Source organism: Callospermophilus lateralis, chromosome 3 (genome assembly GCF_048772815.1).
Source record: "Callospermophilus lateralis isolate mCalLat2 chromosome 3, mCalLat2.hap1, whole genome shotgun sequence".
Lineage (NCBI taxonomy): Eukaryota > Metazoa > Chordata > Mammalia > Rodentia > Sciuridae > Callospermophilus > Callospermophilus lateralis.
In genome coordinates this window covers 16,878,533-16,904,734 of record NC_135307.1, presented here as the reverse complement: position 1 = coordinate 16,904,734, position 26,202 = coordinate 16,878,533, and the positions used below count along the sequence as shown (strand labels likewise).

Sequence of the window (26,202 nt, the reverse complement as noted above, 5' to 3'; positions counted from 1 at the left end):
GGCAGGAGGATCACAGGTTCTTAAGGCGAGCCTCTGCATCTTAGTGAGGCCCTGTCTCAAAACTGCTTGGGGATGTAGCTCAGTGGTAGAGTGCCCCTGGGTTCAGTCCGAGTTCTGGGGGAAAAAAGAAGTCATATTAGCACTCTTTAATTGAACACCTTTTCAATTGGAGATTCAAACAGTTCGTTATAATACATCACCTAACAAAGGAAATAGTCTCAGAAATGTGTCACTAGGTGATTTTATTGTCATGCAAATAGGTTTCTACAAACTAAGATAGTTGCAACTGTCACTGGGCAGTACAATCCTGTGGACCAACATCATATATCTGATTCAACTGAAACCTCTTTATCGGTGTTCTGACCACCTTCATGTTTGCCCATGTAAGGGCCTGGATGCTTCTGAGTGTTGTACTTGTTTGTTACTCTTTCTGTATTCATCAAGGCCCATAGTTTACTTTTGAGAATTTTGTTTTCATTTTTTATTTGTTCTTTTTAGATATATAGTAGATACACATACATGGAGTAGAACTTACTCTAATTAGGATCCCATTTTTGTGGTTGTAAATGATGTGGAGTTTCATTGGTCATATATTCACATATGAACATGGGAAAGTTATGTTCTGTCTTTTCCTATTTCCACCTTCCCTTCATTCCCCATTGTATAATCCAGTGAACTTCTACTCTACACCCCCACCCTCCTCCCCATTGTGTGTTAGCAACCACATATCAGAGAGAACATTCAGCCTTTGGTTTTTTGGTACTGGCTTATTTCACTTAGCATAATGGTCTCCAGTTCCATTCACTTACTGACAAAGTGCCATAATTTTGTTCTTCTTTATGGCTCAGTAATGTTCCATTGTATATACCACATTTTCTTTATCTGTTCTCTGTTGAAGCACCTTTTTTGGACAAGATAATTCTGTGTTTTTCACATTTCACTGTCTTAATCATCAAAGATCAGAGGATCAGTATGGGGGAATTGAGCAGTATTGGTGAGACCCCAGGTGACAAAGGGAGAATCTGGGTTTGCTGTGTTTATGATACAATTGACCATGGCCAGTCTCTTGAGGCCCTCTGACTTTCCTCTCACTCTAACTCAGTTCTTATCTCACAGGTTTTACTTCCAGCCCAAGAAAACTGGCTTCTCAGATGGAGAACCAGGAGTGTCCTTGCTGTTTTTGGTTTAATCTTGAGTACAGCTTTTTCTTATACAGGGATATGCTTGTGGTCTGTAAATATTATCAAAGTGTATTGTCAAAGCTTTGTTTGTTGACTTTTAATTAAGAACTGAGAAAGATTAATTTCTAGGAAACAAATGCTGGTATTTGTATTTTAAGTTTAGTGAAGTTTTAAAATTTATATTCTAGGAACTCAACAGAGGCAATTATTATCCCGACTGCAAATTGACCCAGTAATGGCAGAAACACTGCAGATCAGTCAAGGTTGGTAATAAATTTTCACTGTAATTAGCAGTTTTCTGTTGCCATTGCCATTCCTTACCCCTCATTCATTGTGTCTTGTATTTCTTAGATCCTGCCCTAAGATGTTACACTTAGATCTGTGGAAATATTTTAGGGCTTGGAGATAAGATCTGCATTTTCCTCATATTGTATGGTGTTTTTATTTTTTTACCTCATTCAAAACCTTTTTCCTGCCATTCCTCCTTGAATCCTGGCTGTTCATTCTCTTGCTGTCAGGGACAACTCAGGTTCTCTAACTTGCTCTTCCTCGTTAACCCCCTTTTCCACTACCCTGATGAGCTTTAGAATCCTGTACTTTACCCACTAGTCTTATCCTCACTTTGACTTCACTTGAGAATCTTATTGCCAAGGCCACATATAGAACTTGTTTTAAAACCACTGTCGTATAATTGTTTGTCTCACTCACCCCAGACATACATACCACGGGGGAATTCAGGACTGGGGTGAGTGCTTTAGTTGCTTCCTCAGGGCCCAACCCCTTCCACCTGGCACATTCAGTGCCTAATAAATTCAGGGGACCATGGGATACCTGAAATCTATTTTCCTCCTTTCTTCTGTTTACCCAAAGTTTGCTCTTTGTTAGAAGTTCTGGTCCCTGGACTCCTTCCCTTTCAACCCCTTTCTGAATTTTCTTCACCCTACAGTACAGAAATACAGTGACTGTATTCCCTTACCCTTCTGCAGCTCTCTATCCCAGACAGATACCCTTTCCTTCTCTACGGATTCACCTTCATTCAGGTGCCAGATCCTACCCATCTGATGAGCATGACCATGTCACCATCTTCCTCCAGCTTGTCTCTGCCTTTCCTCTAGCTTTTTGCTTTTGCCTATGAAGTGTTGAGATGCTGTCCAGTTTTGATTTTGCCCTCTCATCTTCCAGCATTCCATCCTGCTTTAGACGTAGTAATTTTTCCCCCCAGAAGTTTGACAATCAAGGTCTGTATACGCTAGACTCACTTCATCGGCTTTTGTGCATTTTTTTTTTTTTTTAAACCTGTAGTGCACATAAAGTTTGAAGTATCAAGTAGTTATTGTGTGAGGCTCATGAATGACTATAGTCCTTAAGTTCCTATCCTTTTTTTTCCTGAGAAATCTTCAGTTTTTGCATATTCTACTTTTTAAAAAAAATTTTGAACATACCAATTTTGTTTCATGTTTGTAATACTTTTTATCTGAGAATGCTGAAGGTTTCTCACAATTCTTTGGATTTTTTCTTCCTTGGTCTTGTTTTCAAATTGTTTGTTTTGACTGTTTCATGGTAGAGGCTTTCCCTGTGGGGATCCTTGGTTGTCTCTTACTGAGTGAGGCATTCAAAGTGGATTGATATTTGGTTCATGGGTTTGGGCGTGGGGACTCTTGACTTTATATTTGAATGTAGGTCCTGTTATTGGGAGTTATTTGTTTTTCCTGTCTAGTTTTGGAGTGCCTTTAGGCCTTTCTTCTCAGACTGGTTAGCTTTTCCAAAGAGGGCTGCATGGTGGGTACCTCAGCATTAATTATTATGCAATGTTTACCTAACATACCTCCCCATTTCAGTGTGGACTTCTTTCAGCATGGCTTGGCATCCCTTGATGCAGGGATTCTCTATATTTACCTTCTCACAAGTCTAAAATTCCACTGTTTTTGGTTTAATGTATGAAATGATTAAAGGTTATTAGAAAATTTACTACCTTTTAAACAAATTTTCATAATAAATATTTAGGTTGTTTTGTTGTGGAATGTGCCGTCAAAGACCATACTCTTTCATCCCTAGGCCTCTGTGGCACATCTCCACATCATTCAGAAGGTCTTCACTGGAGAGGTAGGGGTAGGTGTGGTGAGGGTCAAACAAAACAAATCAGTAGAGCTAGTGTTTAGGAAGGTCTGAGTGCTTCTGAAGTGGACCCTTGAGCAGCATACCCCTCTTATGCCCTTCCCCTTTGCTGACATTTCCTGGGCTTTTGGAGAATCTCGTGATCTAAATAGGATTGCATTGTTTTGGCTTAGAATTCAGTTTTTGCAATTCTGTTATTAATGCCTCCTCATCTGTTTTACACTTTCAAAATGTAGTTTTGTCTCCTTTTATAATTACTTTCTTTGTAGGTATATGCTTTGTTGTTTACCACTTGGGCTGAGTGGTGGGTACTCAGTGGTAGAGTACTTGTGGCACATATGTGAGGCACCACAGATTTTTAAAACTAATCTTTATTGACAGTTTCATGGGGCTTCAGGAGGGAACAAAAGTAATGCAGGGTCAACTTGCTCTGTCTACCAGAAGACATCTCCCACTCTCATCTGCTTGTGACCCAGGCTGCTGATGGGAAGCTTACAGAGGTGACCTGGTGGCTGGTGTAAATGGGAAGCTGTGGTTTTGACACACACTTCCCTAAGCTCTGAGGCACATGACGCTTGCTTTCCATGTTTTCTTCGAGTTTTGATCCTTTGGCTTCCAGGACTCTGCTCTATTTGTTATTCCTATTCTCTAACAGCTTCTCTTCTCCACTCTCCTCAGAAGGTAACCTCTTATCCATATCCCTGAACTAAAATTTTTTGTGTTGCGGGGGGGAGGGGGGGCAGTACTGAAGCAATAACCCCGGGGTGCTCTACCATTAAGCTTTATCCCAGCCCTTTTTATTTTGAGGCAGGGTCTTGCTAAATTGCCCAGGCTGTCTTTGAACTTGTAATCCTTCTGCCTCAGGCTTCTGAGTGGCTGGGATTAAGTGTGTGCCACTACACCTGGCTCCTCAGCGTTATTTTAATCTCAGTTTTGTGTTTCTCACCAGGTGTGAACTAGTGGAACTACTTTCTCTTAGCACAGGGGGAGGAAGGAATGCTGCAGCAGATCAACTTCTGGGCTTTGCCTTTGCCAGTCAGGAGATCTCGGTGCGCAGTTAAAGAACTGGGGGCTATGGATTGGTCATCAATAATATGGAAAAAAATACTGTTTTTCAGGCTTCCTGGGAGGATTCATTGAGGTGGCAGCACTGAATTCATCTCTGCATCTATCTCTCCTCATCCTGAGGGTCAAATCTGTTTTCTTCCTAAACATCTAAGAATTCCACAAAGACTTGAGGCTAAATATGTCTAAAATTGAAATTTACATTACCTTTTAAATCTTCTCTTTTTCCTGTATTTCCCATCTCATCTCTCTCTCTTTCTCTTAACCATCTTGTTCCCCTTTGCCATCTCTTCTACCCTTGCTGGGGAGAGCAGGGATGTCCCTTCTTGATAAGGTGGTTCGAATGGCAGCTGTTGGGACATCCTGGTGCTGATGGGGTGTGGAGTGTGTCTTCTCCCCCTCTCAGGTATGTTATAGGGACAGAGGGTTGAAGAATCTCAGAACTCATGTCCTTCTGTAACACTGTTATTCTAAAAACCAACTTGCTCATGTCACTTCTCTACATAGAAATCTGTTCATTTCTCATTACTTCCAGACCAGAATCCAAAGAATTGAGACATACAACATCCTTCATTGTATTCTTGCCACTCATCTGCTCAGCCTTCTGCACACACCTGTGCAGCCACTCCACGTTTCTCCTGTTTTCTCATAGACCTTGTTAAGTCCCTTGTTTTGCCACATGTGCTTTTCGTTCATGAAGTGCTTTCTTTGCTCTCTGGCACTCATTCCTTTAATACTCACTCAACTCTTCATCCTTGGCAAGCTTTTCCTTGATTCTTCAGTTTGAGCAGGTTGCTTTGTATTTTCCCAACACTTGTTTGTATCCCTTTGAAGTCGTGCTGTTCTGGAATTGTGTATATGTCTATTTTCCCCCCCTTTTCTTTGTGTATCTGGCATAGTACTCTCAGCTGTGTAGTAATTATTTGTTCAGGAGTGAATATCCTGTGAATTTTGGTCCCTATTATTAAAAAATATTAAATTTAGTTGGTGGCATACTGATAGGTCAGCCATATCCATTCTGGGCTGTAGGTCTCATATTATAGTCAGTCTCAAGCATATTGTAGATGATACGAGCTTATGGTTATTTGCATTGAACGTCAGTGTAATGCCCATTTGTGATAATTCCCTTTCAAAGTAGTCCTCTATCTACAATCAGGTAGAAAATAAGCCACATGAATTACTTTTAGCAGGTTTTGTTCTTCTCTGTAAGGACTACTGTGTAGAATGAGCAAAACAGATTTTAGAAAAGTAGTTCAACATGTGTATCATGATTCTAGGCATCTATAATTCTCCATGTCTTTAGAAAAAACTGTTCTGCTTTTAGTGGTTGATAATATCCTTTTAAATGAATCTCAGGAGAACCTTTCTCTGCTGTAGGCAGGGAGTGTTCATTCAAGTCATGTGTAATGTGCCATACGAGGAAGGGAATACTTGAGTTCTTTGAAAAGATGTTTGGGATAGAAGTACAACACTTTTCCTGAGAAGAACCAGTTGTGATTTTCCTTTGAAAGTAACTGTAATTTATGAAAGATTGACATTCTTCTCACATGTGTGATATTGGGAATAAAAGGTGTATTCAAAAGTAAACATTTATGGCCAATTTTTTTGGCTCAGATTACTATGACATGGAATCCATGGTCCATGCAGACACAAGATCATTTATTCTGAAGAAGCCAAAGCTGTCTGAGGAAATAGTAGTGGCACCAAACCAAGAGTCGGGGATGAAGACTGCAGATACCCTTCGGGTACTTTCAGGACACCTTATGCAGACACGGTAGATGGTTTCTTTTTCTTGTGTAGCTAATTTGTGTGATTAGATAGTGCAGGTCTACCAGTAGTTCCCAGCTTCCCTCCTCCCTGTCCCAGTTTCCAGCAGTGGGTGCTTTTATTGATTCAGTAGCTAGGCCATGAATAGTTACCTGAATGCAGTTTTCAACAATTCCAGTTCATCTTTCTTATTCAGAAATCCATTGATCTACAAATAAAACTTAGCATATAATTTAGCTCAGTAAGAGTTTTTTTCTTTATGCACATGCACAAAATGAAATTTTAAAAGCCAGGTAACCAGAATCAGGAAATTTTTCTAAAAACAGTTTGTAGATTGAGTTTGAGAGATTCTTCTCTTAGAAAATGGTTCAAGTATTCTATAAAGGAAGAAAAGTACAGATAATAAAATTAGTATAGTCATAAAACTGCTGGCCATTGTGATCTGGGCATCTGTGTTAATTTTTTGGTTTTATTTCCACGTTAACCTAGGGAGGATCAGGTGGAAGTGGAGTCAGTGTTGAGGGGAGATTGTCTTTAGTAAGCACAAGTTAGGTCACTGGTGATGCAGTGACTAGCCATGGCCACCTTGTGTTATCAGAAATCCACTAATGCTGTACTTGGAATCTTAGCAAGTCTTTTTTTACTGAACCAAACTCTAAGCAAGGGAGTTATAGTTCTGCTGAAGAACACTTTAGGAGCTCAGCGTTTTGTGTTTGTTTCCCTAATTCTATGGTATTTTTTATCTGTCTGGCAGAGATCTTGTACAACCAGATAAACCTGCAAGTCCCAAGTTTATAGTGACGCTGGATGGTGTCCCCAGCCCCCCAGGATACATGTCAGATCAAGAGGAGGACATATGCTTTGAAGGAATGAAACCCGTAAACCAAACTGCAGCCTCAAACAAGGGACTCAAAGGTCTCCTCCACCCACAGCAGTTGCAGTTGATGAGCAGGCAGCTTGGTGACCCAGATGGTAGCTTTTCCTACGGTGTGTTGAGAGCTCAGATTTTCCCTTCTCAGGGTGCTGACTTATAAAGGGAATCCTTGACTTCTTTCTTTACCTTAAATAAATATTGGTTGGAGGCCTGGCTTTTATTTATATTCATTAATGGCCTTTTCTTCTTTCAGACAAAACCATCTGTTATATCTCAGACGTTTTCTCCTGTGTTTCACAGCGGGGCTGTTATCCACACTTAATTGGAGTTTGGTGATGAAATCAAAATTGCCACATAACTATGTTTGTTGAAGAATGAACCATCATCTTGATGCCTTGGCTACTTTATTTTTTTTCCCCTCCCTTTAGAAACTGCTGTCACTCTTTCATGATACCAGCAGTAATCTCTTATCAATTAACTTGAGAGAAAAGTGAATTTGGATTTTTGATGCTCTTTCCACCTCTGTAAAATTTCTTACGAGTTTTTCACCTTATCTATCAGGATACATCTTGGGATTGAATATTGAAGCATAATATTTAACAGAAGTTACATGAGACTGCTTCAGGTAGTGCTATGCATTTAGGCAGGCAGATGCTTTTTTATCACCAACTTTCTTGTCCCCCCCGGATACCAGTGGAAGGAACTATAGTACCACTGCTCCTTTTCATTCATGATAGGGAATTTTTAGAAACATCTTTCATTGGCAGGAGAGAATTCTTAAATCTTAAAAATGAACAGATTCAAAGAAAAACAGTAATTTAAAAAATTTTCCCCAAGTACCCCTCTTATTGCCAGAGATATAAAAATGTATTGAGTACTTTGTCCAATTGCTTCAAGTATACTGTTGAGGGAGATGATGAGTTAGTGAGATAATACTGTTATCTTGGAGTGCTTTTCCTTTTGTGAGCCAGTGATATAGGTGTCATTATTTTGGTTTGTGGAAGGAGTTGAAATTACGACCCTGTTAACAGGGAAAATTTAAAAATAGTTACGAGGGATGAACTGCAATAGTCAGGTAGTATAGCTTTCTTGTGTGTTTTGTCTAAAATAAGAGGAAGTTCTGTTTTTTTTTTTTTTTAACTACTCTTATGTATCTATTTTTAAATTTTTTATCCCTGTGTTTCAATTTGGTAGACTAATATTTTTTGTCAGGATCTAATTTCATTCTAATGTGGGTGTTCATGTTAGGCTGAGTTGGTATGTACAGTAGCAGTGACACGATGAATAACGTGTTAGTGACAATTCTTGCTTAGGTTACACAGGTGCCGTGGCCGTGGTGGAGACAGCTGGGATGAGTGGTGAGCTTCTTTTCCCAGTGCTGTGATTGGGGTTTGTAGTAACAAGGACATGAGTGTGGCATGAGAGATTTCTGAAGAGCTGTCACAAGGAGTATCTGCCTTGAAGAAGGGAGTTTTGAAGTTCTGCTTTTTAGTGGTATTACAGAGTGCCACCCTACTGGCCATCATTTTCTGGCAGCATAGATTTTGTAGCTTTCAATAAAAAGTAAATTTGTCTCTTAAAACTTAAATATGAAAAGTTGTAATAACTTATTAAATAAATGTCAGTTGAGGAAAACTGGAGGCATGACTTTTTTGTCTGTTGCTTAGGATTTTCATCAGAGAAATTTTCCTTGTAAAAAGTGTTTCATTTCTTTAATATTGTTAAGTATTTTGCTATTTCAGCCCTTTTCCCAGCCATGCTGCTTTTTGATAATTAATTTTCATTTGCCCTGGGTCCTCATGTGTATGCCACAAATGTGTTGTTTAGGAGGAGGGCAGGACATGTTTTCTCCTCAAGAATAAAAACAGAAGTTTAAAAATTAGGAAATTCCTCTTCCCAGGCTCTGAGGTATTCTTTAGATCTTAGATCTAAAGCTGAATTTAAAATAAATGACTTTACCAATTTTCTTTATTTTGTGATGCTGGACTTGCCTTGCTCTTGCTAGGTAAGTGCTCTGTCACGGAGCTACATCCCAAGTCCCTGCCTTTTTTTTTTTTTTTTTTTTAATATATATATTTTTAGTTGTAGATGGACACGATACTATATTTATTTTTATGTGGTGCTGAGGATTGAACCCAGTGCCTCACACATGCTAGACAAGCTCTCTACCACTGAGCTATAACTCAAGCCTGCCCCTACTATTTTAAAAGTAGAATAGAAAGTTTATGTATTAGGCGTGGTCATAATAGCTGTTTAATGATGCTCCTGTCTGGGCTATGTGATTGGATTCAAGTTCCATGTTCTGTAAGGAGGACAAAAGTTGTGTCCTAGGATCAGTAAATTAGGTTATAAGTGGTTGCCTCTTTTGCATTCTTCTTTCCATATAACCATCAGATTCTAAGGAAGACATTTTCTCTTTGTATAGATAAGGAAACTGAAGTACAGGGACGGTAGATAACACTTGCCCAGTGTGTCTAGCTGAGCTCTTAAGGTGCAGAGTTAGATTTGACCTGCCTGACCTCAGGCAAAAGGACTGGAGGAATATAGCTGCAGTGATAATTTACTTTCATAAACACAAATATGAACCCATAACATGTAACACCATGATGCTATTTTTTTGGCTGTTATGTTAGGCCAGAGCCGAGCAGCTGATTATGGCCTTTAGGTATAATTTGAATTGTTTTATTCAGTGTTCTAAATGTAAATTAGTTCTAAGCATTTTTTAAAAAAAGGCATTAAAGAAAAAAAAAAACTGAAATGGGAGGATAAATATCTGGCAACACAGACAGGTCCCACTTTCCTGTGCCATAGGAATTGACCTAATTGGACATGAATTAGTGGAGAGGCAGTGAGATCATTCCAGGTTGCTGTTCTTCCCCTCTCTCTTTCTGCCAATTATCATTCTATACTCAGCCATATTTTCTCTGATAGATGACTTGCCCAGCCCCTATAGACAATGACATTTGTGACACTTTTTAAATAAAGCTGTTTTCCTCTTTTTAGACAATGCTGTGATTTTAGCACCCAGACTTAATGAATATACCTCATCAAATGGGAACACATTTGAGCACTCAGAATCTTGCTGGAATATGAAATTTTGTTTATATTTCCTTATCACCTTATGTTTTTGGTTTCCATTTAATTTTATTAGCTCCCAACTTGACATCCTCCCATGTCTTTTATACTTAATTCAAATGATACTGAGATTTTGATGAAAATTTGGTTCTTAGGTATGTAATCACTGTTCACTTTTCCTTTTCACAATGAGAGGAGTATAATTATAGTCTCCTTCCTGGTAATCTTTTTTTTTTTTTCTATGGAATTTTGTTTACTATAGTAATCAGATTTGAGCTCCTGTATTATATAGGATTGTAAACTTAACGTAAGATTTTAAGACTGGGGTTTAATGGAAGTTTATTAAAGGAACTATGTACTGAATTGCTCATAATTAATGAGATACTTTTAATTCTTTCCTCTTTGTAGCTGAGATGAGTGAACTGAGTGTGGTACAAAAACCAGAAAAGCTTTTGGAGCGCTGCAAGTACTGGCCTGCTTGTAAAAATGGAGATGAATGTGCATACCATCATCCGATTTCACCTTGCAAGTGAGTAACATAAAACTGATGCTGATTTTCAGTTTGATTTCTGTGGGGTTTTTTTTGGTGGATAAGTTTGATTTTCATAACTAAATACAGTCATATGTACCGTGGCCTTCGGTAGAGTAGCTTACTTGTGCTGCATGCATACAGGTGTGTTTTGGGGGGTACTTCTTTTGCTTTGGACCTATTAGATAACTGAAATGTCTGGGTTCCTTAAATGTTTGTACTTAAGGAGATAGGTACATAACTGCCTCTGTTAGTATTACTGTGTTCACAGGCAAAAATTTTGTTGGGGATTTGGGGAGAAATTTAGTTATGGTAATGGAAAAGTATTTTTAAACTTCATTTAGTTTTCTTTGACCAGCTAGCTGGTTCGTGAGATAGCTTTTAGAATTTTTCTCTTGTCCCATGGATGGAGTATTTCCACGTTTTAATTACTATAATGAAATTTTGATGTGGGAGCAATGTGGTTACACATAAGGAGACCATGAGTCTGTGTAGCACAGTACCTGGCCCATAGGATGTGCTTGCTGTATTGAGTTTATTTCACAAATGATAGACATTACTGATAAAGTATCATGTCTCTTAACACACACACACACACACAGAAAAAAAAAAAATCTACCTTTTCTAATGGTTTGGCTTTTGTTTGAAAACCTTTTTGTGTTGCTCCGGGCTTTGAAGGACATAGTTTTATCCTATTATAATATTTAGCCTCATTTGAAAATGGGAGAATTTTTTCCTTTGACTTCTGCATTTCTTAAAACAAGTAGTGATGGAGTACAGGAAGCCACTTTACAAAAAAATAATAATGCATTGAGAATATTAACTGTGAATAATGTGCTTTGTTTTGTAGAGCCTTCCCCAATTGTAAATTTGCTGAAAAATGTTTGTTTGTTCATCCAAATTGTAAATTTGATGCAAAGTGTACTAAGCCAGATTGTCCCTTTACTCATATGAGTAGAAGAATTCAAGTACTGCCTCCAAAACCAGGTTAGTGACTATATACTACTGCATTTAGGTTAAAAAAAGAAACCATGAGAAAAAGAAATTTAGAAATAATTTTGACATGGTCAATTAATCATACTAGTCTTACAGAGCTAGTATGCCCATTCTAAGAGAATTCTGAAATATTTTATCTTGACTAGCGAACACATAAAACTTAGCATACTAATTTAAGTGGTTTGCACCTCCATTAAAATCATCATTAGGGCTGGTATTGTGGCTCAGTGGCAGAGTGCTTGCTAACATGACGCACTGGGTTCGATTCTCAGCACTGCATATAAATAAATAAAGGTTCGTTGACAACTAAAAAGGAATCATTAGATTGCAATAAAAATTATTTTGTCAAATGTAATATTCTTTATTCTTACATTTGTCAGCAGTTACAACACCAACACCATCTTCTAGTAGTCAGCTCTGCCGTTACTTCCCAGCATGTAAGAAAATGGAATGTCCCTTCTACCATCCAAAAGTAAGAACTTGTATTTTCCCCAAAATCATTTTAGTGTGGAAGATCACTAAGAAATTGCATCTCTTCCTCTTTGTGTCCTTCCCAGTTTTATATCATTTTTGTCAGTTGACTTTATTGTCTTCAAGAACTGTTTTAAGTTGGTTCTTGGTTGTTGCTGAGCTCTGTGGCTGTTCATGTTAAGTGGTCTGAACCTCTTTCATGTTAGTATTTTGAGCTCTAAGAGGATAGGGGTCAGCTTTGCTTGCCATATTTTCCTTTTTTTCCTGCCCCTGAGCATTTGGGATTTTTTTTTTTGTTTTTTTAACCCCATGACTGAGATAATGAAGTTCAGAATTATTGCTTTACTTGAACTGATGGTTTTGTGTGCTAAAGATTGTTGATGTATCAGTAGCTGGCTGCTCAGAGTGAATATCTCTGAAATACCAGCCTGAAGATTGTTATTTGAAAGGCTTTCAGGGCAGGGGACATAGCTCAGTGGTAGAATGCTTAACCAGAATATGTAAGGCCTCATCACAAACTCACAAAAGCTTTGATGAGGGATGTTAGGCAGTTTATGGAGGGATAAATACTATATTGATTAGAAGTCTGTATTGTATGCTAAGGTTTGAAATTCTACTTGCTGTGATTCTTTGATTAGGATTTTGCATCCCAGGGAAAGGTTCATTCATCAAGGGTTGCCAGGTATCTTACTCCATTAATGGTTAGGGGTGAGCTGGTTACTCTCAAGTTGTGTTTAATTTTATGCATGTTATTGAATGCTGCTGTTTTATTCATGCTGTTGTTTCTATGTAGCACTGTAGATTTAACACTCAGTGTACAAGACCGGACTGTACATTCTATCATCCCACCATTACTGTACCACCAAGACATGCCTTGAAATGGATTCGACCTCAAACCAGGTAAAGATGAAAATTAATTCTTTTGATGTCATTTTCAAATATTTTTCTAGTATGTAGCTTGTTTAATGTATAAATCCAGAAACCTGGGAAAAATTAAACTATCACTCTTTTCTTTTTCTTCTGTTTAACTGTACCAGGGACCCTTTAGCAAAATGATTTACTATGGACCAAATTTTATTTTATCTCGTGATTACTTATTTTTAGCCTACACATCAGATTTCTTTGAATTCTGATCATAAACTATGCTGTGTGTGTATGTACTACTTATGAATCTCAAATCATTTTCTTAGACATTAGCAATTGTAAACTATAAAAAGGAAGTTTGAACATAATTTATTGTGGCCTATATTTGAGTTACATATTTTGTTTTATAAAATTGACTTTTTTTTTTTTTTAAACAAAGTCTGATGTAACTGCATGACCAATATTCCTTGTCCAAAGATACTCCTTAGCTAGCTGAATGATATGTCTGGGTACAAAGCAGTTTATTAAAAGTGGTTTTTTTTGGTTTTTGTTTATTTAGTGAATGATGCCCAGTCCTATCTGGTGGAAGATCATGCAGTTTGAAAGGTTCCGTCTACTGATGAAAGATAATTCTACAGAATTTGTCGAATCTTTGAAACTTGGAATATATTGCTTTCATAACATGAAGTTTATTGTCTATCTGAAGTGTCTAATTTTTCAAGTTTGTAAGTTTATTAAGTAGTTTTAACATTGGGTGTTTTGTTGTTGTTTTGATTATGAAAAGACAGTTTAAGGAAAAGCTAAATTCTATTAAAACATTTGAGGCATGTTTGTACACTGCTGCTTCGGTCTCAGCACATGCCATCATTGTTAGTGATGGTTCTTTCAGTTTAGGACCACTGGCTGTATTGAGGAGTGTTGTTATTTTGAAAGTGGAATTGCTTTCACTCTTCCCAAAGATGATATGATGTTTGTGGTCCACCATGAAAACAGGAGTGGCCAAAAGTATCGAGGCAGCTTAAAATAGTCACTCAAATCTGTTTTAATTTTTAAAAGAATTTAGTTAGAGGCCTGTACTACCATGTTTTTCTGAGTTTGAGTGCCACTTTGGTGCAATGGTTCCTAGGTCCCTTGCCTTCTGTGAAAGGAGTGGGATGGGCATAAACAAGAAAGCAATTGGAATGACAAGTGCAAAAAATATGAACAATTCCTTAAAATACTTTCATTTACTATTAACATACTTTTTAAATAAACTTTTTGGGGAACTACATTGTCACAAAACATACAAAAATTTTTACAAGTATATACATTAGGATCAGAGAAAACAAACTTTTAAACAGATTATAAATATATATTCCCACATTCTGAAAAATAACATTCTCAGAAATAACTCCACAGAAAATACACTTGGTTACTACTGAAGATCATTTTTGAAATGTAAAAATTAGATTTAAGTCATATTTTTAAATGACAGAACTATATAATTACAGAGATCAGATGGGTAAACTGCAAGATAGGATGAAACTTTTGGCCTATTGTATTTATTGAGTTTTGTGTGTGGTTTTTAAAATTGTTAAGGCAAGATGTGTCCAATGCTTTAGAATTAAATAACAAACAGATAATTGATTTTATTGATGTATAGTAGTGTTTTTAAAAATTAAATCTTAAAGTGGTTAGTAAAGAGTGAATTAATGCAGAAGGGATAATAAAGATTCAGATGTTTTCAGGACCAAATTAACTGTTTTTTTAAAAAAAAGATTGACTTAGTCATATTCTTGAAGGATGGATAATAAACCCACATCTGTAAAAAGCATTTTAAGATCATAAAGCCAGCCTTCTACTGTTGTGATCATTGGTTTTTCCATTGTGAGAAGAAACAACTAGTTGTTAATGGAGATCCCAAAATGAAGACTTGAGACACTGAAAGAACAAAGCACACAAGGGCGGTACAACCACTGTCCTAGGCTAGGTGAGGTGACAGTCCCCTTCAATCTCAGAGTGCTCCACTGAATTTAAGGTATTTGTTCACTTCAGTGTTGATTCTTTGCATCTCTGCAGAAGAAATTTGTTTTTAAATGATTTATTTAAACTATCATTTATTAATGGTTTCTAGTTTTCATAGTTCCATTGGAACAAGGGCTTAAGTGGTTTAGCGTAAATCTTTTACATGGAAATAACATGCTAAAATCTGATTGTTTTAATATTTATCTTTCAGTTTATGGGCAGCTTAAAATTGACCCTAAAATATTTGTTGGTTGGTCTAACAGAGTCTAAAATGAACCACTGTAAAAACAGAAGGGGATGAAGATGGTTGGTGATAATGAAGAAAATACCAAAGTGTGTGGTGTGCTTTGGCATGCATGTATAGACAGAAAAGAATTGGGACTACAGTGGCCACCAGTCTCAAGTTGTAAATTCAGGAGCATAGATGCTGCACACAAAAATAATTCTCTAGGCTAAAAAAATATAGGGCAGATTTTTTATGTGGTCATGTTACACCTTCCCTTAGTTGATGGCTAATACAGCAAGGTGGTAAGATGCCCACTTAAGTCAAGGTGACCTTCAGTCAGGAGACTGCCATAGCAGTGATTAAGTGATTAAGGCTGACTTACCAGGTTAGTCACTTTGATGGACAAAAATGCAGTGGAAGCAGTTTGTGCTATATAGATTACTTCCTTAAGAATATAGTTTGACTACATTGTGATAGAATTGAAATTTTTCTCTTCCTCAAAATGACACACTTAATAATGAAAATTTAAAACTACAACAGGCTCAAATTTGCAGTAATTTTCTTTTTACGTGAGGTTGGCCCCGGATGCCTTTTCCTTTAATTTCTTCATAAAATATGTTGGATAGAATTAATATAAAGTTTTGTTTAATTTAGGAAATCCTCCCCCCTTCTTTTGTGGGATGTAACCCCCAAGGCCTTGTGCAAGCTAGGTAAGCACTGCTTCCACTGAGTGATACCCCCACAACCTTATTTATTTATTTTTTTTTTAATTTTAAGATGGGGTTTTGAGTTGCCCAGGCTGGCCTTGGACTTGTGATCCTCCTGCCTCAGTCTCCTCAGTAGCTTGCATTGGAGTTGTTTACCACTATCCTTGGTTTAGGGGAATTTTATTTATTTATTTTTTGGTACTGGGAATTGAACCCAGCTTGGGATGCTTAACCACTGAGCCACATCCCCAGCCTTTGAGACGGGGTCTAAGTTGCTGAAGCTGACCTCAAAACTTGCAATCCTCCTGCCTCATCCTCCCAAATCACTGGGATTTTACAGATATGTGCTACCACACCCAGCTAGGACAATCTTTTATTGTGAGTAATGACAGAATATAGTCTATGTGTCAAGTTTCTTTAATCCCTTATTCAACCCTTGAGAGGCAGCTATTTCACTTTTAAAACTGACCAGGTTCAATCACTGATGAGGCTTTCTGTGCCCAGTGTTGGCCACAGAAAATAGATATTGGGAATCTTCATTATGTATTACCAAACTAAACTAGGAATCCCAGAAATCTAAGGGTTTCTATTACCTATTGTACTATAAAATATAAAATAACAGTAAATTAAAAATTTATAGGACCAGTAGTACATCTTTAACTTCTTTACATTTAGAAAAATATATTTTTAAACAGCACTCTATTTAAATAATTTTCAGTCTTCAAGAATCAGTAGATAGACTAAAACAGCAAATTCCTGAACAGTGATTACTGATCTTTGGCAGCATTTAAAGTGAAAAGGACTGTGGATCTAAAAGTTCAACCTCAATCCACTAAGAAGGGATTCTGACAAGTTTTCAAATGGACCTAGGTTCATATATTTTGGAAATTAGCTGATGGAGGGGTGGCAATATGTCTAACAAAAATTTTCCCAATAGAAAATGCTATAAAAGTTTTATACCAATAATTATTAAATTATATGTTTGTGTGAATTTAATGTTAATCAAATGTTTATAGCGTATATCTTTAATATGCAGTGCTTTCTTCCACTTAAATACTATTGTTATCTGAAAACCTTAAAAAAAAAAAAAAAAAAACCCAAAACTGTAGACCACTGGAAATGATTGTTCATCATACTGCCTTCCTAATAATGAGGCTATAATCTTAAAATTTCAAATATAGAGATGGCTTTTAAACAAAAAGATTTGACAGCTTAGAAGTAAAAATATAGCAAGTCATATACTACTAACTTTGGATTTGTTCCTCAATTCAAACTACAAGGAGAAATGTCCTTTATAAAAAGGGTGTTATTAATGTATGAGAAACATTCTCCAGGGAAAGTTTCCATAGGGAAAATGTTTGCCTTTTGAAAACTGTTCTGTACCCTAAATGGAAATGCAAGAATAAAATACTTAATTGGACAATGAATCTTGAAAAGAAAATGGAAGTGTTAAAAGGAAATAGTTTTCCTAAAAGGAAGATGAAAATTTTCCGAGTTGAGTTTTTACATTTTGGAGTCTCTTGAGGAGTGCTGTACCCTACATCTCCCCAACAGGTTTGCCAAAATTGCACTCCTCAATAATAATGGGGTGGCCTTTATCAACGAGTATTCAATCCTTCCTTCAGTGTAATTATCTGGCAGTGAATGAATTATGGACAGTGTGTATAGCAAATGTTTTGAACTTAGCAATCTTCTATTAGTCTTGATGATTCTGGGCATCTCTCCCTGTTAGTCTGCAGTTAGCACCACTTGACCATGCAGAGTTTGGTTTTGGTTGTCTTTCTTCTTTGTAATTCTGATCTCTAATGACTGTTAATATGTGTTGTCTTCCCAACATCCATTCTTTCAGTGAGGCATATGTACACATTTCCAGACAAATAAACTGCAATCAGAAAAAAAAAAAAAAAAGTAAGGGAGTTCATTACATTTCTAGATTTTCAGAAGTTTGTATTTCCCATTAATTCTTTATTCTGTATTTGCATAAGTATATTCTACCTTTAGAAAATGTTGAGTTTATTAACCAGAGCTTACAGAAGTTTTATATTAAATAGTAAAAAGACAGTCATGCTCTTCTTGGACTAAGAAAGCTACTGACCTACAATCATCACCTCCAGCGCTGATAACATGTCGATCACCATTAGTAAATCGAATATTTGTCACATGGGGTGAGTGACCCAAGAACCTTTTGTGCTTTGCCTAAAGAACAATGACAAACAAAACTCAGGACATTTTATTTAACAAAAATTAAAAGTTGTTATTAGGAACCATAAACTTTTAATCACAAGAACTATGGAGAGAGAAGGGAGTTAGGACCACACCCAAAGATTAAAATTTTCTTTCAGAGATAGTAACAAACCAGGTTATCTGGGCAGTCAGATGTCTTCAGGTCTCTGAAAGATTTTAAGAAAAGCATTGGAAATTTGATAACTGACTTTTAAAGGTTTGCTAAAAAGATCATCAGAGGTGTTATTGGAGGGAGATGTTTTTAGTTGTTGATGGACCTTTATTTTATTTATTTATATTGGTACTGAGAATTTAATCCAATGCCTCATATACGCTAAGCAAGAGCTCTGCCACTGAGCCACTATCCCAGCCTGACATTTATTTTATTTGCTTTTATTTGTGGTAATGGATTTAGGAGACTTGAAAAAAGGGTACAAAAATTTGAAAGTACGAAACATTTGAAATATGCTTTTAAAAGTCAAGTCCAAACATTTGAATATTTCCGAAAAAGTTCTAATGATCACATCTAAGCTATTTGTAAAATGATAAAAATACTAAACAAAACAAACTTACAAATTTTTCCGGACATGGGAAGTCAAATAATTTAACCATGCCAAAGTCATCTCCTGTTACAAGGCTGATTCCTGAATGAGATACACAGGCACAGTTGACATCGGCTTTCTCTGCATGCCTGGACCAGATTCCCATAACTTCATCTCCTAGAATACTAGAGAGAAAAAGAACATCCACAGAGCAAACACAGATGGGTTCACTATCCTGAAAACAGTCCTTATCAGTCTGTATATTATCCTGTCATTTAAAATAAAATAAGTGAATTATAAGTATAAGGCAGGTTGGAGGACTGGATTTCACCTGGATGTTAACTCCTACCTTTTAAAAATTGAAGTTATATAATATAATAAGGGTTTTTTAAATTATCCTTTTAAAAATCTAGTTAATACTTTAGGAAAGCTGACTGAATTATTTTTCAAATTAAAAGTGATATCTATGCTATAGGAATTTGTCATTTTTCATTGACCAAAAGGATGGATGCTCCTGGTGACCTGTCATACCGCCAGCAAATTTATCAAATAGATAAGCTTCATTTCTAACAACTCCAGTGTAACATTCCTTTGAGTAGATATTACTACTACATTACTTAATAGCACCTAACATGTATTTTTATTGCCTGTTTTAATTTTAAAAAAGGTTTTTGTATTTGTTGTACCAAGAATTGAAGCTAGAAATAGCCCTTGACCCTTCAAAAAAAATTTTTTTTGAGGCAGGGTTTTTGTTGAGTTGCCTAGACTGGCTTAGACTTGAGATCCTCCCAAATCACTGGGATTATAGGTATGCACCTTTGCACCTGTCTTTAAATGTTCAGGAACATATAAGGGCATTTTAAAAATCATAACTTCGATTTTTAAAAAAATTTCTTTATAAGAACTTGGTAAATCATGGAGACTGATAAAGCACGTAAATATGTTCAATTCAAAGGGATACAGCATGAACATAAAATTATTTTCCTAGGGGTTCAAGATATGGTAACAGAAACATGGAACTCAATTACTATTCCCTTGTGGAATGGCTCTTAACTATTCAGAAACAGGATTTTCCAAGTTACCTAAAAAGTTGCTGCTGCCCTTTCATGCAGTATTTACCTAGTCCATGTAGCCCAAGTAATTCTGTCAATGGCAGCATGATCCAGAAGATGTTTTCCTGAAGGCACTTCATAGACAAGCCGTTTATAGCAACCACTAGAGACCTTTTGTCAAATTAAAGTGAGATGACAATCCTATTAGGTGAAGGCAAAATCCACAAGGGGTTTATAGAACACTGGCAAATTGCTACTTTGGCATTCTTCACATTAAAATATGTAAAACAAGGTCACTATGGGGGAAAAGGATAAGTGGGAAGGAAATGGAGAGATGTAGGCCAGAGTAGTAGATGTGTAGGATGAACATATCTCAAGGCTCAAAGTGCAACATGAGAACTACAGGTAGTAAAATTGTATTGTATTTGATACTCATGCTAAATAAGTAGATTTAGCCAGTCTTGCCACAAAAAGAGAAATGGGTTTCTGATGATGAATATGTTAATTTTCTTCACTAGAGTGAAATTTATTTTTATAAAAGAATGGGGTATTAAAGATTTGTAATGCAAAACTGATGAGTGGTAACAAAAGGCAAGAGCTGAGAAGCCGTGGAACTCTGCTTTAAATGCATTCAACGTAAAAGCATAAATAACCTTGTAAACTGGGTATATGGTATTAGGTGCCATACCTGGAGATATCTGCTGTCTGCAGAGAAGTCCATTTGAATGACAAAGCTTGGGATGTCTTTGCAATAGCTGATTCTATTAAGGGTGGGGCCCAATGTTAGGTCATAAAAATCCACTGAGTTCTCACTAGAACCAACTGCCAGATATCGGGAATCTGGACTAAACCTGAATATATAACATAATGTAAAAAAAATACATTAGATCATAAGAAATAGTTTAAATATTTAAATATTTAAGAAATTTCCTTTCTAGCTCTTGAAAGTAAGTTTGTGATACGGTATCAAATTTGTCTGACACAACTGATCATGTATATGGCAACTGTATTTGTTAAATGAAATAAGAAAGTTTTACATTTCATTTGAATATTCTATTGTTATTACCCAGTTACTTTTAAAATATCTTAAAAATCCATTACCATTCCATAATTATTAATATAATTCACTAAGATAGGATTCTTTCAGCTGGAAAAATGATATCTTAAAGCTGCTTTAAGAACATGGTCCAGCTCAACTTGCTTCAGCTTGTTGAGATGAAGTGACTAGTTGAAGCTTGGAAAAACTTGTGTTAAAAGACAAAGTGAAATACAATTTGCCTGGTAAGCATGGGAGACAGCCTGAGACAGTCTGAGAATGTTCTATGAGTCTTGTTGAGATAACTTAGGGACATGTAGGGGCAAGGAAAGCCACTTTTACTGTTTTTACACACTAAAGTTCTGAGCAGGTTTCGTTTATGAAAGGATTTTACTGGTGAAGAAAAGCACACTTTGACAGATGCAATAATTTCATCTACTGATCACAGAGAAGTGCCCAGTGAAGTGGCAGCTCAGTTAAATAAGCTTAAGCACTGAAAATTAAAATTTCAAAAAAAAAAAGTTTAATTCCGATTCTGGAACCTGATAGGTGTTCAGTGCTGACAGACTGAATGAAGTGAATGAACAAAAAATGGGAATCCAGAGAACATATCTCAAGGCTCAAAGTGCAACAAAGGAGAAACATGAAGGGAAAGGTCACAGAGGATAATCTGTGAAGCCTAACTGATAGTAAGAGAAGCTATGTTTGGGGTTATAACTCAAACTTCTAAAGGACAGGTGACTCTTGTATTAGAGTGAGAGTTCATAATGAATTTGTTGTACATGTTTAGTGTGACTCTAACATTACCTAGTACTTCGTATTATAAAGCACTGGTTGGTGCCCCATGGATTTAACATTGCAAAGAGAATTATGTATATAAGTGGCCACATTTCAGCGTGCAATTTACATAGAATGCTTTAAGTCATATGGCCTTTTTTTGAAGGTGTAGATTTTGCAAGCTGGGCCCATTTAATTAATTACTAAAAATTCTATTCCATTTGTCAACTAACCTGATATCATGGATTGCACATCGTCTATCTCTCTTCTTTCCCCATATTTTTAGAGAGCTCACAAGTAAAATAATAAATTCTCCATTTTTCATTCCAATAGCCACCATGTCCCCTTCAGGGCTATAACACACAGTACGAGCAGCATGTCCCAAATTCACTTTGTTTAACATCTTCTGTATAAGAAGCAAAACAGTCACAGAAGACCAAGTTAAATGAAATACTTATAAATTTAGCCAATTTCCTCCCAAAATTCTCAACATAATTATGAGTACCAGCAATTTAGGGTTTCCACTTCTTAGAAACTAACACTTTTTAAAAAGTTGTACCTACTTTATCAGCAATATCCCAGAGTCTCACTGTCCCATCCTCTGCAGCAGAAAGGAAAAAATCCCTGGAAGGATGTGTTGCTAGCCCCCAGATCGGTCCATCCACATGTCCGCTAACCAAAGTATTACATGCTGCATTTTTCTCTCCAACTTCAATTATTTCAGCATTCCTTGTCCCAACTAGTATCTTGCCCTGAAACATAAAAGGGAATGATATATGTAATGTACCACAACAGGTATATGCTTTGAGCTAATTTAGTCACAAGCCCATCGTTAGCTCATGTGAATTTTTCTGTGTTAGGCACACATCAGCAAGACCCCTGGGCTGGGGTGCATAGTTGAGTCCATGCGATGAGAATCCACCTAGATTCTTAAATAATCCGAGTTGTGACTTTGTGATAATCTAAGGATGTCCTAAAAGGGGTATAAGTACATTGAGATATAGGAAGATAGAACTGGAATTTTTAAAGAGCAAGTATAAATAAGCTTAGCTAATATTTGAATAAGCAGAATGAGTTAATGCACATATATGATTTATAAATACACTTAATGAGTGCATCCATGCTCCACAGTTTTTATAGGAATGTATGTTTTTACAAAGTGTATACAGCTGTCTAATCAAAATGAGTCAACTAGCAGGGATTTTCAATTCTGTCTACCACAGTTAGCAGATTTAAGAAAGGAAATCCTGTTTAGACAGAATGGCTTCCCATCTTATGCTCTGCACTGGCATCAACTATGGAACTCAAAGTGGAGTGATAACTAGCAAGTGAACCCATCCTCATGTATTATTAAATATTGTCCATTAAATCACAATGTGAGAGGATCAGTAAAAACTGCTGTTTTCTGCTACACCATATCAGGTCAAGGAACATCTTACTTTGCCTCTGCACACGGAACGAACACAGTCTGTGGCTTGTCCTGTCTCAAGTCTGAAGGCCCGGCATCGTCTCAGTTCCTGATCCCACAGTTTAACTGCTCCTCCTTCTTTTGACCTAAGTAAATAAAAACCAAACCCCAAAAGTATCTTAGTAACTATTATAGATAATTTTCATTATAACAAATACTAAATTTTAAGTAGAATACTAACAAAGCCCTATATAATTTATTATAAATTTCTATGGCAATTTTAGGATTCAGCAAATTTTATTTTGTGAACTATTCGTTTTTCTCTGGCATATCTTGTTTAGCTTCCACCATACATTTTCCTCTTCATGTTACTTAAGATGAGCGAAAAACCATTTTTAACATAGGAATTGAAACGTGAAGCAAGATAATAGGATTACAGATGATACACTATAGAGTCTTATTTACTTGGGGGTGCCTTACCATTGAGCTGCATCCCCAGTCTTTTGAGACAGGTTCTCATGAAATTGCTGATGGTCTCACTAAATTGCCAAGGCTGGCCTCAAATTTCTGAATCTCTTGCTTTAGCCTCCTGAGTTGCTAGGATTACAAGTGCACACCATTATGCCCTGCTATAGAGTTTATTTTTAAGGGCCAAAAAAGCAGCATGTTTTTTTCTTACCACTATCAAGACATCCTATAGTTCAAAGGCTACTAGTGAGAAGTGGTGTGCAAGATGGGGAGATGTGAGAAATACAAGTGTGTAGAGTTATTTGTAAAAAACAGTCTACTTTTAGATTTTCTCTTGGAATAACTGAACAATGTATTTCTTTGTTTTTTGTTGGATAAATTTGCTTGTCTTAGGAGAACATGTGCCTGCATGCCACGATACATTCATTCTTCAGGTGAAAAGGAAATTCTGTTCTTGTAACTGATGAATGTGGGTTCTTTCCATTCCTGTAGTGAAATGTGCTTGTGTGTCACATTCCAACATGTAGATATATCTGGTTACTGTTGGGAGATTTGAAAATCATTCAGAAACAGATTTCTCCTTACATTTTCATATATATTTTAAAATTGTAGATGGACACAATACCTTTATGTTAATTATTTTTATGTGTGCTGAGGATCAAACCCAGTGCCTCACACATGGAAGGCAAATAACTGATGCATGCACACAGTCCTGAGGAAACTCGGTTCTTTTTTTTTTTTTTTTTAATTTGTTTTTAGTTGTCAGTGGATCTTTTATTTTATTTATTTGTATGCGGTGCTGAGGATCGAGCCCAGGGCCTCACACATGCCAGGCAAGTGCTCTACCACTGAGCTACAACTCCAGCCCAAACTAAGTTCTTAATCTGTAAGAAAAATACCTATCTAGACCTAAGAAAAAGTATCTACCATTGGAGTTTAGGTTTATCTACAAGGGCGGGGGGGAAGCGATTTAAGATTAGGTAGGAGAATCCAGAGAAGGAACATAGAAGGCAATATAGTTGAAGCGTATGAGGAGGAAGGCCAGAGAAGAAAACCCATAGCCTAGAAATAACCAGAATACCTAACTGTGAAAACCCTAGGTAGATGACAAATGCAAGTATTCAGTGAGGCTGTGAAAAGAAAGAGGACTCACGGCCTTTCTTTGCCACCAGTCACAATAAGTCCATCTCGCAGGGTGGTATACATGGCAAACACGGGCCCGTTGTGAGCTCTGGCCACAACTCTACACAATATGTGATCTTTCCACACACAGACATCACCACTGATGGTACCTGTAAACGTCAAGTTACTCTGAAAAGGAGTGGGGAAGGGGGAAATAAACTCATCAAAAGTGCAAAGAGAGTTCAAACAGATGTAATCTGTGAGTGTGATGCTACTTCATCTGTGATTCAGCATGTGCAAGGTATGGATGGAGAGATGGACCCAAGAGGCAGAACCTGAACTCCAGGCTCAGCTGCCTCATGGCTTTTTCTTTCCCAGTCTGTCATTTAGCTGGGGTAACCTTGGACAGTTCTCTCTTTCCAATTCTAAAATGCTGTAATTCTAGTTTATATTTTTTGTTGGACTGCTTCCTTCCAACTGCTCAATAAATAAAGTTCTCAGATTTTAAAAAAAAAGGAACAGCAAATGAAGACTTTTTATTAGGTTCAGCAAAGCATTTTGCCATAGAAAATAAAACTGTTATCTGTACCAGTCATAGGGGGTTTTGAGAACTCTTTAATTCTGATGATTTCACTCACTTTAGCAGTAGCACTAATTCATGCCTGTCTGCAAGGAGAATGTAAGTTCTGTGGGCATGGAGATGATTTCCCTTTTCTTTTTATAGTTCCTAGCATAGACTCAATGATGCTTAAACTGAAAAAATCACATTCTGCCAAATAAATATGTCCCACTTTTATGTTTTTATATGTTTTAACAATTTTAAAAATGCTTAAACTGAGCATAAACTTACTTTTGTTATATTCTGATTATACTGTTGCTTCATACATTAAAATTCATTTATTCTTAATATTTAATCTTTGTTTATTTTTTATTGACTATGAGGAATTTTAAAAGTGAAGGAAGTTCATCTACATGGGCAAATGAAATGTCAGAAGCATGTAAATGTGTGGGTTTTCTTCTGGAAATAAACTACTGATCTAATGTTAAGAATGACCAGAATGTTCAATTGGAGCTTGACATAGCATGACCAACATTTTCAGTGGCCTTTTCCCCCAAACATAAGTGTAATTAATTGTTCTAAACTTATTTTTTTTCCTTCCTTCAAATAATTTCATACCTATATAAACACATAAAAAGGAAATCTGCTTTGTTGTTTTTATTTCACCAAAGGATTTTAGAAGCCTACCAGAGTAAGGTATTAAAGAAAAGACTGGGAATTATAAATTCACCCATGGGCCCATGTAGGACCTAGTGAGGAGAGAAGAGGGAAGGCTCTTGATCTCTCTTCTGTCAAACCAGAGACTGTGCTTTCTCCTTTTGTCTCTCTACTCCCTTCTTGGCCCAGGACACTTGCAACTATATAAGATAAAAGAAAGCAAAGGAAATCATAAACCTAGGTCCAAACTTAAATTACTTGAAAATCATGCTTCTTGATTCATTTTTCCTTTTTTAAAAATATTTATTTTTAGTTGTAGTTGGACATGATACCTTTATTTTATTTATTTTTATGTGGTGCTAAGGATTGAACCCAGGGCCTCACATGTGCTAGGCGAGCACACTGAGCCAAAACCCCAATCCCTCATATTTCTTTTACTCTAACAAAAAAAAATTTTTTTTTGTTTGCAGTTCCAGGGACTAAA

General features: G+C 36.6%; 2 protein-coding genes across 11 annotated transcripts in view; one reads left to right on the top strand and one right to left on the bottom strand.

Moving 5' to 3' along the window:
• Nucleotides 1–25,409, top strand: part of Zc3h14 (zinc finger CCCH-type containing 14) — a 63,204-nt gene extending 37,795 nt beyond the window's left edge. For 2 of the 7 annotated variants that reach the window (XM_076849769.1, XM_076849771.1), the window contains 8 exons: nucleotides 1,370–1,444; nucleotides 5,976–6,135; nucleotides 6,883–7,115; nucleotides 10,486–10,606; nucleotides 11,457–11,593; nucleotides 11,983–12,074; nucleotides 12,867–12,973; nucleotides 13,497–25,409. In XM_076849769.1, coding sequence (XP_076705884.1) covers nucleotides 1,370–1,444; nucleotides 5,976–6,135; nucleotides 6,883–7,115; nucleotides 10,486–10,606; nucleotides 11,457–11,593; nucleotides 11,983–12,074; nucleotides 12,867–12,973; nucleotides 13,497–13,503 — 932 coding nt within the window. In that variant the 3' untranslated portion in view covers nucleotides 13,504–25,409. The remainder of the gene's footprint in view (nucleotides 1–1,369; nucleotides 1,445–5,975; nucleotides 6,136–6,882; nucleotides 7,116–10,485; nucleotides 10,607–11,456; nucleotides 11,594–11,982; nucleotides 12,075–12,866; nucleotides 12,974–13,496) is intronic. The other 5 variants (XM_076849770.1, XM_076849774.1, XM_076849773.1 and 2 more) reach the window with 5 other exon arrangements.
• Nucleotides 17,601–26,202, bottom strand: part of Eml5 (EMAP like 5) — a 185,097-nt gene continuing 176,495 nt past the window's right edge. For all 4 annotated transcript variants that reach the window (XM_076849768.1, XM_076849767.1, XM_076849765.1 and 1 more), the window contains 9 exons: nucleotides 24,534–24,691; nucleotides 22,944–23,058; nucleotides 22,068–22,256; nucleotides 21,738–21,910; nucleotides 20,380–20,542; nucleotides 19,759–19,862; nucleotides 18,671–18,824; nucleotides 17,970–18,070; nucleotides 17,601–17,756 (listed from right to left, as the gene is read on the bottom strand). In XM_076849768.1, the coding sequence (XP_076705883.1) occupies nucleotides 17,720–17,756; nucleotides 17,970–18,070; nucleotides 18,671–18,824; nucleotides 19,759–19,862; nucleotides 20,380–20,542; nucleotides 21,738–21,910; nucleotides 22,068–22,256; nucleotides 22,944–23,058; nucleotides 24,534–24,691 (1,194 nt within the window). In that variant the 3' untranslated portion in view covers nucleotides 17,601–17,719. The remainder of the gene's footprint in view (nucleotides 17,757–17,969; nucleotides 18,071–18,670; nucleotides 18,825–19,758; nucleotides 19,863–20,379; nucleotides 20,543–21,737; nucleotides 21,911–22,067; nucleotides 22,257–22,943; nucleotides 23,059–24,533; nucleotides 24,692–26,202) is intronic.